The sequence below is a fragment of the Nomascus leucogenys genome, chromosome 12, assembly GCF_006542625.1.
Source record: "Nomascus leucogenys isolate Asia chromosome 12, Asia_NLE_v1, whole genome shotgun sequence".
Taxonomy (NCBI): Eukaryota; Metazoa; Chordata; class Mammalia; order Primates; family Hylobatidae; genus Nomascus; species Nomascus leucogenys.
Window position 1 is genome coordinate 34112984 of NC_044392.1, and position 12533 is coordinate 34125516.

At 48.9% G+C, this 12533-nt stretch overlaps 1 protein-coding gene across 2 annotated transcripts in view; it reads right to left on the bottom strand.

The window, feature by feature from the left end:
* The window catches only part of RCSD1 (RCSD domain containing 1), a 79200-nt gene that overhangs the window by 7327 nt on the left and 59340 nt on the right, over positions 1–12533 (bottom strand). For both annotated transcript variants that reach the window (XM_030824028.1, XM_030824029.1), the window contains 3 exons: positions 11522–11593; positions 7343–7546; positions 3483–4220 (listed from right to left, as the gene is read on the bottom strand). In XM_030824028.1, the coding sequence (XP_030679888.1) occupies positions 3483–4220; positions 7343–7546; positions 11522–11593 (1014 nt within the window). The remainder of the gene's footprint in view (positions 1–3482; positions 4221–7342; positions 7547–11521; positions 11594–12533) is intronic.

Here is a 12533-nt window from a genome sequence, read left to right on the forward strand (position 1 = left end):
CTGCACTCCAGCCCGGGTGACAGAGCAAGACTCCATCTCAAAAAAAAAAAAAAAAAAAAAAAAAGAGAGAAACTAGGCAATTGGGTTAAGTGGCGTCAAAGTTTGGCATCTCAGAGATGACTGAGAGGAAAAGCATTCCTCTCATTCCACTCAGGTGGCGCTCCACCTGAGCTGCCTGTTTGGGAGGACCATGCTCTTGAGGTTGCTGGGCATTCTCTTCCCCTGCCTAAGGCTCTGTTGGGAATATGGAAGTGGCAAGGCTTGAGAGATTACCAGTGAGCCTGCCCCAGAGCTCCTGGAGTCCCTGCAGGAAGACTTCTACCTGAGGCCTCCCTGAAGCAGCCCTCTTCCCTACTAGCTTTTCAACCAAAGTGACTTTTCAACCCTTCAGGATTGGAAGATGCTGTCAGTGAGATGGGGAGGTCTCTTGGCAAGGCAGGTGTCTCCTAACCTGAAAATAAGATGTGGCAACCACTGGCAGGTGACTACTTGGACCCAGTGACTGCATCCTCAAAAAGGACTAACAGGTTGGGGCATGTATTTGCCTTCTCTAGACCTGGTGGAATCTCTCAGTTCCAGAAGATCCTAAATCTAAAGATTGCTTACTTAGAATGGAAAGTGTTTTTTTTGTTTTGTTTTGTTTTTTGTTTTTTTGTTTTTTTGAGATGGAGTCTTGCTCTGTCACCCAGGCTGGAGTGCAGTGGCACGATCTCCGCTCACTGCAAGCTCTGCCTCCCGGGTTCACACCATTCTCCTGCCTCAGCCTCCTAAGTAGCTGGGACCACAGGCGCCCACAACCATGCCTGGCTAATTTTTTTTTTTTTGTATTTTTAGTAGAGACGGGGTTTCACTGTGTTAGCCAGGATGGTCTCGATCTCCTGACTTTGTGATCCACCTGCCTCAGCCTCCCAAAGTGCTGGGATTATAGGTGTGAGCCACCACGTCCGGCACTAGAATGGAAGGTGTTAAAGAAATCTGGAGTACCTCTGCCTAACAACTTAACCCAGGGGTCTCAGTCATACTTGATGAGTCTTTGGGACTCACACATTTTTCTCCCTGATCTAGCATGAGTGAGAATAATGTGAGGGCCCCAGGAGATCCTCTAAACACATCAACTCCTCTTATACCTGTACTTCTATCATTAGAGATTATTTCTTTTGGGTCAGACAATTTTCTATCTTGTTTTAAAATTCATTCATTCACTCAACAAAGATTTTTTACAGAACCTACTATGTTCCAGGTTCTGTAGCAGGTGCTGGAGATGTAGTGAGGAAAAGGAGTAGAGAAATACAATTTAAAAATACACAGGAGAATTTCAAATAGTGATGTGTTCTATGATAAAAGTAGAATCGTGGGAGAGAGTAAGTGATGGGATGGAGGGAGGTCCGCTTAGACTGAGTGGCACAGACAGGCCTCAGTGAGAAGGGACCATCTGAGCTGAGCTCTGAGCTGTGGGTAAGAAGCGGCCCTGTAAGGATCAGAAGGAATGTCCCATGCAGAGGGGACAGCAAGGATAGAGCTCTGAAGTGGGAATAAGCTTGCTGTATTTGAAGAACAAAAAGACCTCAGCATGGCTGGAGCACAGTGAGGGGGAGAGTCAGGGAGAGGTGGGTACATCCAATCCAAACCCATAGTACCTGCGAATTTGACCTTATTTGGAAAAAGGTTCTTTGCAGATGTAACTAAGAATCTCAAGACAAGATCATTCTGGATTTAGGGTGGACTCTACATCTAATGACTGACATCTTTATAAGGGGGAGGAGGGGGACTATGAGACACACAGTAACAGTGAAAGGCCATGTGATGGAGATGGAGGCAGAGACTGGAGTGGTGCATCTAGACGCCAAGAGATGCCATGAATTGCAGCAGCCACCAGGAGCCAGAGGAGGCAAGGGAGAATTCCAAGAGTTGCAGGCAGCCACCAGAACTTAGAGGAGAGGAACAGATTCTCCCCCAGAACTGCTAGAGGAAACCAACCCAGCCAACAACTTAATTTTGAAGGCCTGAACTGTAGAACTGTAAGAGAGTATATTTCTATTGTTTTGAGCCACCAAGTTTGTGGTAATTTTTTATGGCAACCCTAATATAAGAGGTGAATAATTTTAGCAAAGAGCAGTTGATCTAAAAAACAAACCAAACCTGCTGGTTGCTGTCCAGAGAATGGATTATATAGGCAGGGGGAAAAAAAAGTGGAAGCAGGAAGCCAGAAAAGAGGCTACTGTAAGGCTGGGCGCAGTGGCTCACACCTGTAATCCCAGCAGTTTAGGAGGCCCAGGCAGGTGGATCACGAGGTCAGGAGATCGAGATCATCCTGGCTAACACGGTGAAAGCCCATCTCTACTAAAAATACAAAAAATTAGTCAGGCGTGGTGGTGGGCGCCTGTGGTCCCAGCTACTCGGGAGGCTGAGGCAGGAGAATGGCGTGAACTCGGGAGGCAGAGCCTGCAGTGAGCCGAGACTGCACCACTGCACTCCAGCCTGGGCAACAGAGGGAGACTCCTTCTCAAAAAAACAAAAACAAAAACAAAAAACAAACAAACAAAAGAGGCTACTGTAGCAGGAAGCTGATAGTGGTGTGAGTAAATGAACGCATGAATGAATGAATGCACTAAGAAAAGCGAAGGGGGAAACAGTTGTGGGTGACTGACTTGATGAAATTGTTAGGGACTCTGCAGAGCTGGTTCTGCTCTTAAAGCATAGATAGGTGAGCTCAGGATGGGCTTCCTGGGAGCTGGTGGGGAGCAGACAGGTGTAGGGGAAAGGGCCAGTAAGTGCAGGCCCAGGCAGGAGGGCAGGGACTGAGTCACCCCGTCCTCCTCATGTGCAGCAGATGCCCAATTCCTGAGAGACAGTGAACGCCCCAACATCACATGCAGCCTCATTCTCTGAGGGCCAACTCAAATGCTACCTTGGCCCTGAAGCATCCCCAACTTTTTGTCCCATCCACACACAAATTGTTTCTGCTACCCTTGCACTTTGGGCTTCCCTAGGAATACCCCCTGTCCACTGCCCTATTCCACCTTGTTCATGCATGCAAAAGAGCTGCTGGTCTCATGTGCTAAACTGAGATGATTTTTAGAAAGGAGCTCCCCTTTCTTTTTCATCTCTGGATCTCCTGCAGCAGCACGCCCAGGCTCCTGCACTCAGCAGGCTTCCATAGATGCTTGCAGGCCTCAGTTACTGAGCCATGCTAAGGCTCGGTCACTCCACACACACCCAGAAGCTTGCCAGAACTCCAAGTCAGTGAGAAGTTGGCAAGAGCACAAGACACACTTCCCCTTTGTGTCCTGTTGTCCCCTCAGCCTCAGCGACAGCCTTTCTCCAACCAGTTGGCACGAGGCAGGAGCTTGGCACCTTTGTTTCTGCATATCGAGCTGATTTGTGAAGGGACTGTATGGAACAGGGCATGTGACAGAGGCACACATGCCTCTACTACTGGCCCTGGCACTGCCTTCTGCGTGTGAAAGAGCCAGGCCACCTACCTCCGGCTTGGGGACCGCTGGCTCGCTCTGGACCTCACTGCTGGTCTCCAGCTGGGCAGGGCCAGTCTGGGGGCTGCAGCCTGGCTCGAGCACTGCTCCCTCCTGTTTTTTTTCCTTGCCTTTTTCCTGCTTGGGGACATCTCCGCCCGTCACTCCTCCAGGGGGGTTATGGGGGGTCTCTTTCCCTGCAGATCCCTCCTCCAGCTTCTTTGTTTCTTGGCTCTCATGTTCAGGTCCCGCCTCTTCATTTTGCACCCTCTCCCCTTTCACCTCTGTAGCCTTTTCCATCTCTGCTTGCTCTCCAGCTGGCTTTTCCTCCCTGGGACTCCCACACCTATTTTCTGCCTCTGGGCCAGAGGTCTGGGATGCTTCCGGGGCCTCCTCTTGGGCCGGGTGCTGGCCGTCCACCTCCTCTGAATTCCGCCTGGCCTTTTCACCGTTCTTGGCTTCCTCTGTGGCCCTGTCCTCCTCCTGCTTCACTGTCCTGCGGGGTGACCTCAGAGGAGGCTTTTCAGCAGTTCCCAGGGTTCTCACTCCCTCTCCTGCTCCCTCACTGGACGAAGGGGATCCTGGGGCCTTGCTCTTGGATGGCAACACCTCATCCCCATCCTCTTCCTTAGCACCGTTCTGCTGAGATGACTCCGCCGCCCTGAAATCTCCAAGTTCCCCACAGTCTGACTGTGACCTTCGGAATCGCCTGGAGGGAGGGCGCCTTTTGATTGAGCCCCTCGTCCGCACCTAGAAGAAAGTGTTAAGGAAAATTATCCAGAAACTCGTAAAAAAAAGGCCAAGAGGAGGACTGTATGCACTTTCAATGTCAGTCTGGTGCACTGCTTCACAAGTCCACGCAAGAACCATTTAATTTTCCAGGAGAACGTATCATTGTTTGCTATTTATTTTGGGTTAGAGCCATGTGGGATTGTGAAATCACATGGTGACCTGCAGACTTTTATTTTGTGAAGATGCAAATGCTTTCCATTCCGTAAAAAACAAAAACAAAAACTCATGATTTTATTGCACTGTAAAACATTAACCAGTTCGGTGTCTAATTTAGTAATTTTATTCTGACACTTAAAAAAAATTCTTGCCGGGCATGGTGGCTCACACATGTAATCCAGCACTTTGGGAGGCTGAGGCAGGAGGATTGCTTGAGCTCAGGAGTTCAAGATCAGCCTGGGCAACATAGCGAGACTCCATCTCTACTGAAAGTAAGAAAAATTAGCTGGGCGTGCTGGTGCATGCCTGTGGTCCCAGCTACCTGGGAGGCTGAGATGGGAATACAGCTTGAGCCTAGGAGATTGCGGCTTCAGTAAGCTGTCATCAGACCACGGCACTTCAGCCTGGGCAACACAGAAAGACCTTGCATTTAAAAAAAAAAAGAAATTGTCTAATTGTCTATAAATAACCAGTTCTTCAAATGCTGTTTGACTAAGTGTTACCATCTTACAAGTTTCCTCATAAATTGACATATTGAATAAAATCTCTCTCTATTTTGCATGAGAGTCAGACTTTTATCTTGTGAAGATGCAAAATGCTTTCTATCCAGTAAAAAAGATAACTTATGATTTTATTGCACTGTAAAATTTTGAAAAATTTGAAAATCGTACTTTTGAAAATTATACTTTGACAAAGATGAATCGCACTGAGAAAAGGGTTAGAGACCTGCTGATGGCCAGGCCCTGGTGCAGGGACCTCAGGGGTGCTGAGCTGGAGACCTGGTGACCAGCTTCTTCTCTTGCCTAACTCTGCCCTTCCTGGCCCCCATGAAGCTGGCGGATACTGGGAAACCTGAGCAGCCAGACTCCTTTGCTTCTAGAACTTAGGTCCACCACTGTCAGAAGCTGTTTCTCAGGAGCACCAGCAGAGCTGCCTGAAGGTGATCTCTCTGGGAAGCACGTGAATCTCAGAATCAGGCCTCTTCTCAGCTCATCAGACTTAGTCAAAGGTGCAATGGAAATGTTCACATCAGATACCCTACCTACTAGAGTGATGCATCCTTTAAAAATCAGTATGTAAGTGGGCTGGGCGTGGTGGTGCACGCCTGTAATCCCAGCACTTTGGGAGGCATAGGCCAGCAGATCACTTGAGCCCAGGAGCTGCAGGAGCCTGGTTGAAGACATGGCAAAATGCTGTCTCTACAAAAAATACAAAACAAGGCGTGGTGGTGCATGCCTGTAGTCCTAGCTACTAGGAGGCTTGCCTGAGCCCAGGAGGTGGGTGTTGCAATAAGCCAATATTGCACCACTGCACTCCAGCCTGGGTGACAGAGGAAGACCCTGCCTCAAAAAAAAAATTAGTATGTAAAATAAATTTTTGTAAATGTTATTTTCCCACTGATTTACATTTTGTATTTGTCAATCCTAGTTTCCCATCTAAGAGGTTTGGAATGAATATTTGTTTTTTTGTTTTTGTTTTTTTTTTTGTTTTTGTTTTTGTTTTTTTTTGAGACGGAATCTCGCTCTGTCGCCCAGGCTGGAGTGCAGTGGCACAATCTCAGCTCATTGCAAGCTCCGCCTCCTGGGTTCACGCCATTCTCCTGCCTCAGCCTCTCCGAGTAGCTGGGACTACAGGCGCCCGCCACCACGCCCGGCTAATTTTTTGTATTTTTAGTAGAGACGGGGTTTCACCGTGGTCTCGATCTCCTGACCTCGTGATCCGCCCGCCTCGGCCTCCCAAAGTGCTGGGATTACAAGCGTGAGCCACCGCGCCCGGCGGAATGAATACTTGTTTTATCAGGGCCTCCCAAGCCCTTTCCTGAGACCATGATTGGGCCAGCTCTGGAAAGTTATCAAGGCCCCAGCCCTCATGACCAACAGGGTTCCAAAATAACTTCCCCTTGCTGCTGGCAGAAGGCTGAAGTCTCCAGGCATTATGACCAGGCAGCAGCTCCTCCCTCCCTGCCTCACCCTGTGAGAAGATGCGGCTCTCTCTGAAGGTTCCTCTCTGCCTTCAGGGGTCTCCATCACCCTGGCTGGGGGACTTCCACTCTGGCCCTAGCCGGCAGGCTCAAGCCTGCCTGAACCCCTCCTTACCACTAGTTTATTTCCTTGAGTCCTCCCTGTTTTTACACATTTGCTTTTTTTTTTGCTAGCTGGACTTCCTAGAATGGCCTAGAAGATCTCATTTCTCCATCATTAATTTTAAAGCCACACCCATTTAGCATTCCCTGGCACCAGACCCCCGGAAGTCTTGGCCTTTGCTTGGCCCTGGCCCACATTTGTTGGCTACCTGCTTGGCCCCTATCTCTGATCCTTACCTCCTCCCAGCACAGTGAGGGATGTGATGAAAGCTCACACAGAGGACCAGGGTTGCATCTGTAGAAATGCACCCTGTCATGTCATTTTTGCAAAGGGAACAGTTTGGATGTTCTTTAACTGGGGCAAGCTGCAGGAAGAATGATTTGAGTCCACACTGGGACACTTAGGACTATTCACACCAGGCCAGACAGGACGTTTTGGAGTTCTAGGGATGCTGCCCAGCATTCTGTGCAAATCACTGATCAGGCCTTTAGCTTTTGCATTCAGCTTTTGACTTTAATGAACTATGCAGCTGGGATCAGTCCTGAATTTCCATACCTTTCTCCACAAAGGAGAGAGCACGCCATCCCCCAGGCTTGTCTTGGGGTTGAATGGCACAGTTACAGCGAGGGGAGATGAGCCAGTTAGTCGAGGAAGAAGGTGATCCTAGCTCAGAAATCACTTGCAAAGGAGAGGAGAAATTTCACTTGGGTTAACACACAGCTCTGACAGTAACTCCGAATGTTTCCTCCTTTCTCCAGGACAACAGGGTAGAGAAAATTCAGGGGTGCCAGTGCCCACATTTCCACAGACATACAGCCATAATCTGGAGCTAGAATTTACCTTGTTGTAACAGGGCAGATGACTGCCTTCAGGGGGCTGGTCGAAGCTGACAGGCACCTCCTCTGCCTCGTTGGGCCGAGATCGCACACCAGGGCTGCTGGGGGTAGAAGGTGGGCTGTGAAATGGCGACACCATGGCCTTGAGTCCAGGACTCTTGGGTGAGGCCCCAGGCAGCAAAGCAGCTGGGTCAAAGGTTAAATTGGCCTGTCAAGAAAAGATAAACAATTTCAAATAGGACTAGGGAGAAGATGAGAGCCTCTACTTTAGCTTGTTGGTTACCTGGCCTCAGGCCTGGTTGAGACTGGGTAACACCAGGCTTTTCATGCTACTTCCCAACCAATTATCCACTGTCCCATCATGGCCTGCTCTTGGAAGCATTGCCTACTCCATCCTCCTTCTGCTACCTGGCTTGCCACAGGCTGCATTCCAAAATGCTCAGCCAGCACTGATGAGGATCCAACAAAAATGTCCCGGAACAAGCTCAACTTATCAACAAAGTGGTGAAGCAGCAACTGCCAGGAGCACCTGTGGCACCAGGATCTCACACGAAGTCAGGCTCTGTGATCACCTTTCTCATCAGAGTCAATAGCACTCACTCCCACTGGATGCCTACTATTGCCGGGCACATGTAGCTGTGTCCTCCACAGCAACCCCACACGTTCAGCTGTGTTCTCATTGCACAATCAAGAAAGTGGCTAAGGGATCTGCCCCGAGATTCACACCGGGTCTGATTCTCCCTCAACCTCCAGGTATCAGGTTCCCTCTTAATAGACGGCAGAGTGGTGGACACAGTAGGCCACTGAGCTCCAGGAAGAAGGCAGTGGGACACACCATAGTATGAGCCACAACTTGGGGTATCAAGGTACAGGTGTGACCCCATCAAAATGAAAGGCAGCCAAATGGGAGAGTCACCCAAAGGTAACGAAAGCCTCAGGGAGTCTTGAGTTTGGTTGGGGAGGAGGCAGATGGTCTTAGATGCCCGAATGTGTCCATGGGGAGAACGTGCGTGAGAGTCCGATCCTCTTTAAGGCCATCTAGGGTGCTTCTCCTGCCCTCTGCATTCCCAAATCACCACAGAGCTGCGTCCTGCAGACCCTGTGGCAGTGCCGAACCAGGAGACAGAGCCGCTTTGAGACTTCACAGAGAAGGGATGGAGAGTGAGGGGCAGATGGTGCAATGGGAGGTATATGGGTTTTCCATACCGACAGATCTGACTTTAAATACTGGATCTTTCACTTAATAGCAGTGTGACCTTCAGGCCTTCAGCAAGTCCAACAGCCTTTCTGAATCTCAGATTCTTTGTCTGTCCACACCTTTTGGCCTGACTTCCAAAGTCTTTTCTATCTGGTCCCTGTGTACTCTCTCCTGCCCCACACTCACACCCTCTCCCTCCCTGCTCCCCTTGGCCACCTTCCCACCTTCCACCAGCCAGACTCTGCTGTCCTGGAGAACTCCTATGTATACTTTAGGACTTGCAGACTTGAAAGCATTGCACAAGTTTAGAAGGGTGTTAGTGTTTTCATTGTGATCTTAAGAAAGAAGGTATCATATAGACAAGGCTGAGTCATGGTAAGAGTTCAATATATAAAATACGAAAGTTAAATAGCATACTAGCCCAAACCACGTCAAAAAGCAGCATATGAAGCTGGGTGCAGTGGTGTGTGCCTGTAATCCCTGCTACACAGGAGGCTGAGGTGGGAGGATTGCTTGAGCCCAGGAGTTTGAGACTTTGAGTCTATCCAGGGCAACAAAGCAAGACCCTGTCTCAAAAAAAAAAAAAAAAAAAAAAAAAAAAAGCAGCATATGGGGAGTACCCAGGGGAGGATTTGGAGCATAGTTGCTGTGCAGGTTGATATGCTGGCATGGCTGAGAGGGCTTCGTGGCAGAGGGGGTTCACTGGACCTTAAAGGAAATGCTCTTCTCTAAATTTCAAGCAGAGAAATTCCCTCTGTAAGACTGCTTGCAAATAAAATGGATGCTGATAGCAGAAAAGTTGAATTGTGAATTTTGGGCTATCCTAAAAAAGAAAATCCCTAGTTCATAATTCATTCAGTAGAATAGTTAGAAGAAAATCTAGCTGGCGATGCATTTCTTAGCTGTTTCTCTCACATATTCCCAACAAAGTAAGGTTCCTATGGGATTTGGCTTAGTTGTTGTTCTATTGTTGACAATCTTAATGAGATTGAACAACTAGACATCCAAACCACATTCTCAAGTTGTTGTGTTTCCCCAAAAGACTCATTAATGACTAGAAAAAGGAATGGGTCCAAAACTACAGGGTACAGAACATTTGGTAACTGGTTTCTGGCACTTGAATGAGGGCTAGGGTGGGCTACAGGGAGGCAGAGTAGGAGTCCGGGGCTACATCCCCTCAGCTGGATGCTAGGAGTGGTGCTGGAGTTCTGGGAATGCTTCTGAGAGACCCTGTTACGTATTTAGGAGCCCTGCAGCCTCCTGGAGTGAAAGGTAGCACCACCCTATTCCTGTAGCCGGGTGGAATCAGGGCTTCTCAGTTTGAATTAAATTTCAGGTAGATACTGCAGAGCCCTCCCCACCCTCCACAGGGTAGGCTCATGGCCAGAAACCAGAGATGCTTGCCTTAATCCCCAATCAGGCTGGGATCCAAATCCCTAGGCTCTCCCATGGCTGGAAACTACAGAGGCTGTGGCTATTCGTCTTGACACCTCTGATGCCTTCAGAATGAAGTTGGTGAGCCAGTGCTCTTAGTTGGGCCTGGATGGGAGGTATGGTGCACAAGAGCCTTGTTTCTTCTCCTGGTTGGCTGGACAGAGGGTGGGGTGAAAACAGGAGCCTCTCCTACAGCCCCCACCTGGACATAACATGCCTACCTTTCCTCTGCACTTTAGCTTCTGCCATTCCCCCATGGGGAACATCTTCCTCCCTCCTTTTCAGCCACCCATCCCTTCAGGACGGGCTCAGGACATAGGTGTTTCATAAAACATTCATTAATTACTCTGGCCCTCTCCACTCTCTTCTTGCTCTGAAATTCTAGAATGGTGGGTCTCACCTGGGATCAGGGGTGGGAGACGATTTTGCCCCCAGGGGACATTTGACAATTCCTGGAGACATTTTTCATTGTCCCAACTTGTTGGAGAGTGCTACTGGCATCAGTGGGTAGGACCAGGGATGCTGCTAAACATCTTGCAGTGCACGAGACAGCTCCTGCAACAACACTATCCAGCTCGAGTAATGCCAAGGCTGAGAAACCCTGGTCTCGAGCAGAGGAGCTGGGCAGTGACCCGCAGTGGAGATCTCTGGCATCAGCTCCTTTTATTATATCACCTGTGAAAGCTCTGTCTCCACAAGACTGTGAGCTCAGGGCCAGTGTCTTCTGCTTAATTATAGTCCCAGGGAGCCAGCCAGCCCCGGGCATGGTGGGCGAGGGCTCTGGGCACACAGGGTTACTGGTGGAGAGGTTGGACAGGATGCCCAGACAACAAATTTGTCCATACTGGTGCAGTGTGCAGCAGCTGAACACCATAGGGCTGAAATGGTTTGTGGCTGCATTCAGGCCTTGGGAGAGAGGGCTTGGCTATTTTGGAAGTGTTTATTGCAACTATGGTGTCCTTTCCCTTAAGACTCTTTTTTTTTTCTTTTCGTTTTTGGAGACAGGAGCTTACTCTGTTACTCAGGCTGGAGTGTAGTGAAGCGACCTCAGCTCAGTGCAGCCTCAACCTCCTGGGCCCAAGCGATCCCCCCACCTCGGCCTTCAGAGTAGCTGGTACTACAGGTGCACATCACCATGCCTGGCTAATTTTAAAATTTTTTGTAGAGATGGTGTCCCACTATGTTGCCCAGGCTGGTCTTGAACTCCTGGGCTCAAGTGATCCTCCGGCCTCAGCCTTCCAAAGTGCTGGGATTATAGGATTGAGCCCAGCCCCATACAGACTCCTGAGGCATCCTGTTATCCATCAACCCCCACCACAAAATGTCAAATACATGAGCTTATGCTTGATGTGGTCCTTATGTTAGTTCTTTTCCCTCAGGCGGGACTGTGAGATCCTTATCGTTTACTGCAATTTGATCACTGGCTGATTATCGGGGCCAATTATCCAGGTGACACATAGGCTACCCCTATGAGCCTCAAAGTCATGCAAATTTTGGATAAGAAGTGGAGTTAGATAAAAGGTAGCAATAGACAATGAATTCTGCACTTACCTGAAGCTTCTCAATCAGAGGCGAGCTCTTGACCTTGAATTTAGGAGGGTGGCTTGCATTGGGTGGTGATTTCTATGGAGCAAATCAACCAAAACAACCAGATAAGTAAGGTAAGGAAAGTGGGGTTCTGGTTGGAACCCAAAAGCCACAGGCAGAAGGAGAAGAGAAGTTGATGTTGCCACTTTCTCATTAGTTCAGTAGCCCACACACTTCATTAGGGCCTGGGCGACATGAACTTTCCCCCTCCCTCCCTCATCCCACCACAGCAAGATCTTCGAATCCGAATCAGAGAAGTCAGCGCCGACATCCTTAACACAGAAGGTCTCTCCCAGGAAGGGTGACTTCATTGTCGTTATGAGGGAAAACTATCTGAGCAAGATCTTCACCTCATGACCTTCAACACTGTGAATCAACAATTTGGGGAATTTCAAAGAGAAAGGGCAAAAATTACCATCCTGCTTGTCATACACACAACAAGAAACCAGACCAGGAAGAGAGAGGTATGACTGGAATTCCTCCCTGGACCCAGTGATATTTTGGAAAATCCCATCGATGGCATGATTTATAAATTATGATTTTCCAAAATGTTGAATATTCTTTTTTTTTCTTTTTGATACAGAGTCCTGCTTGTTCCCCAATCTGGAGTGCAATGGCGCAATCTCGGCTCACTGCAACCTCTGCCTCCTGGGTTCAAGCAATTCTCCCATCTCTGCCTCCCGAGTAGCTGGAATTACAGGCACGCACCACCATGCCTGGCTAGTTTTTGTATTTTTAGTAGAGACAGGGTTTCACCATGTTGGCCAGGCTGGTCTCGAACTCCTGACCTCAGGTAATCCACCCACCTCTGCCTCCCAAAGTGCTGGAATTACAGGCGTGAGCCACCACGCCCAGCCTCAATATTCTTTTTAACCAAGTAAACATTTACTGAGTATTTACTACGTTCCAGACATTGTGTGGGTCATACAAAGAGGAGCATGATTCAGTCTCGGCCACAGAAGCAGTCCGTGGCTGA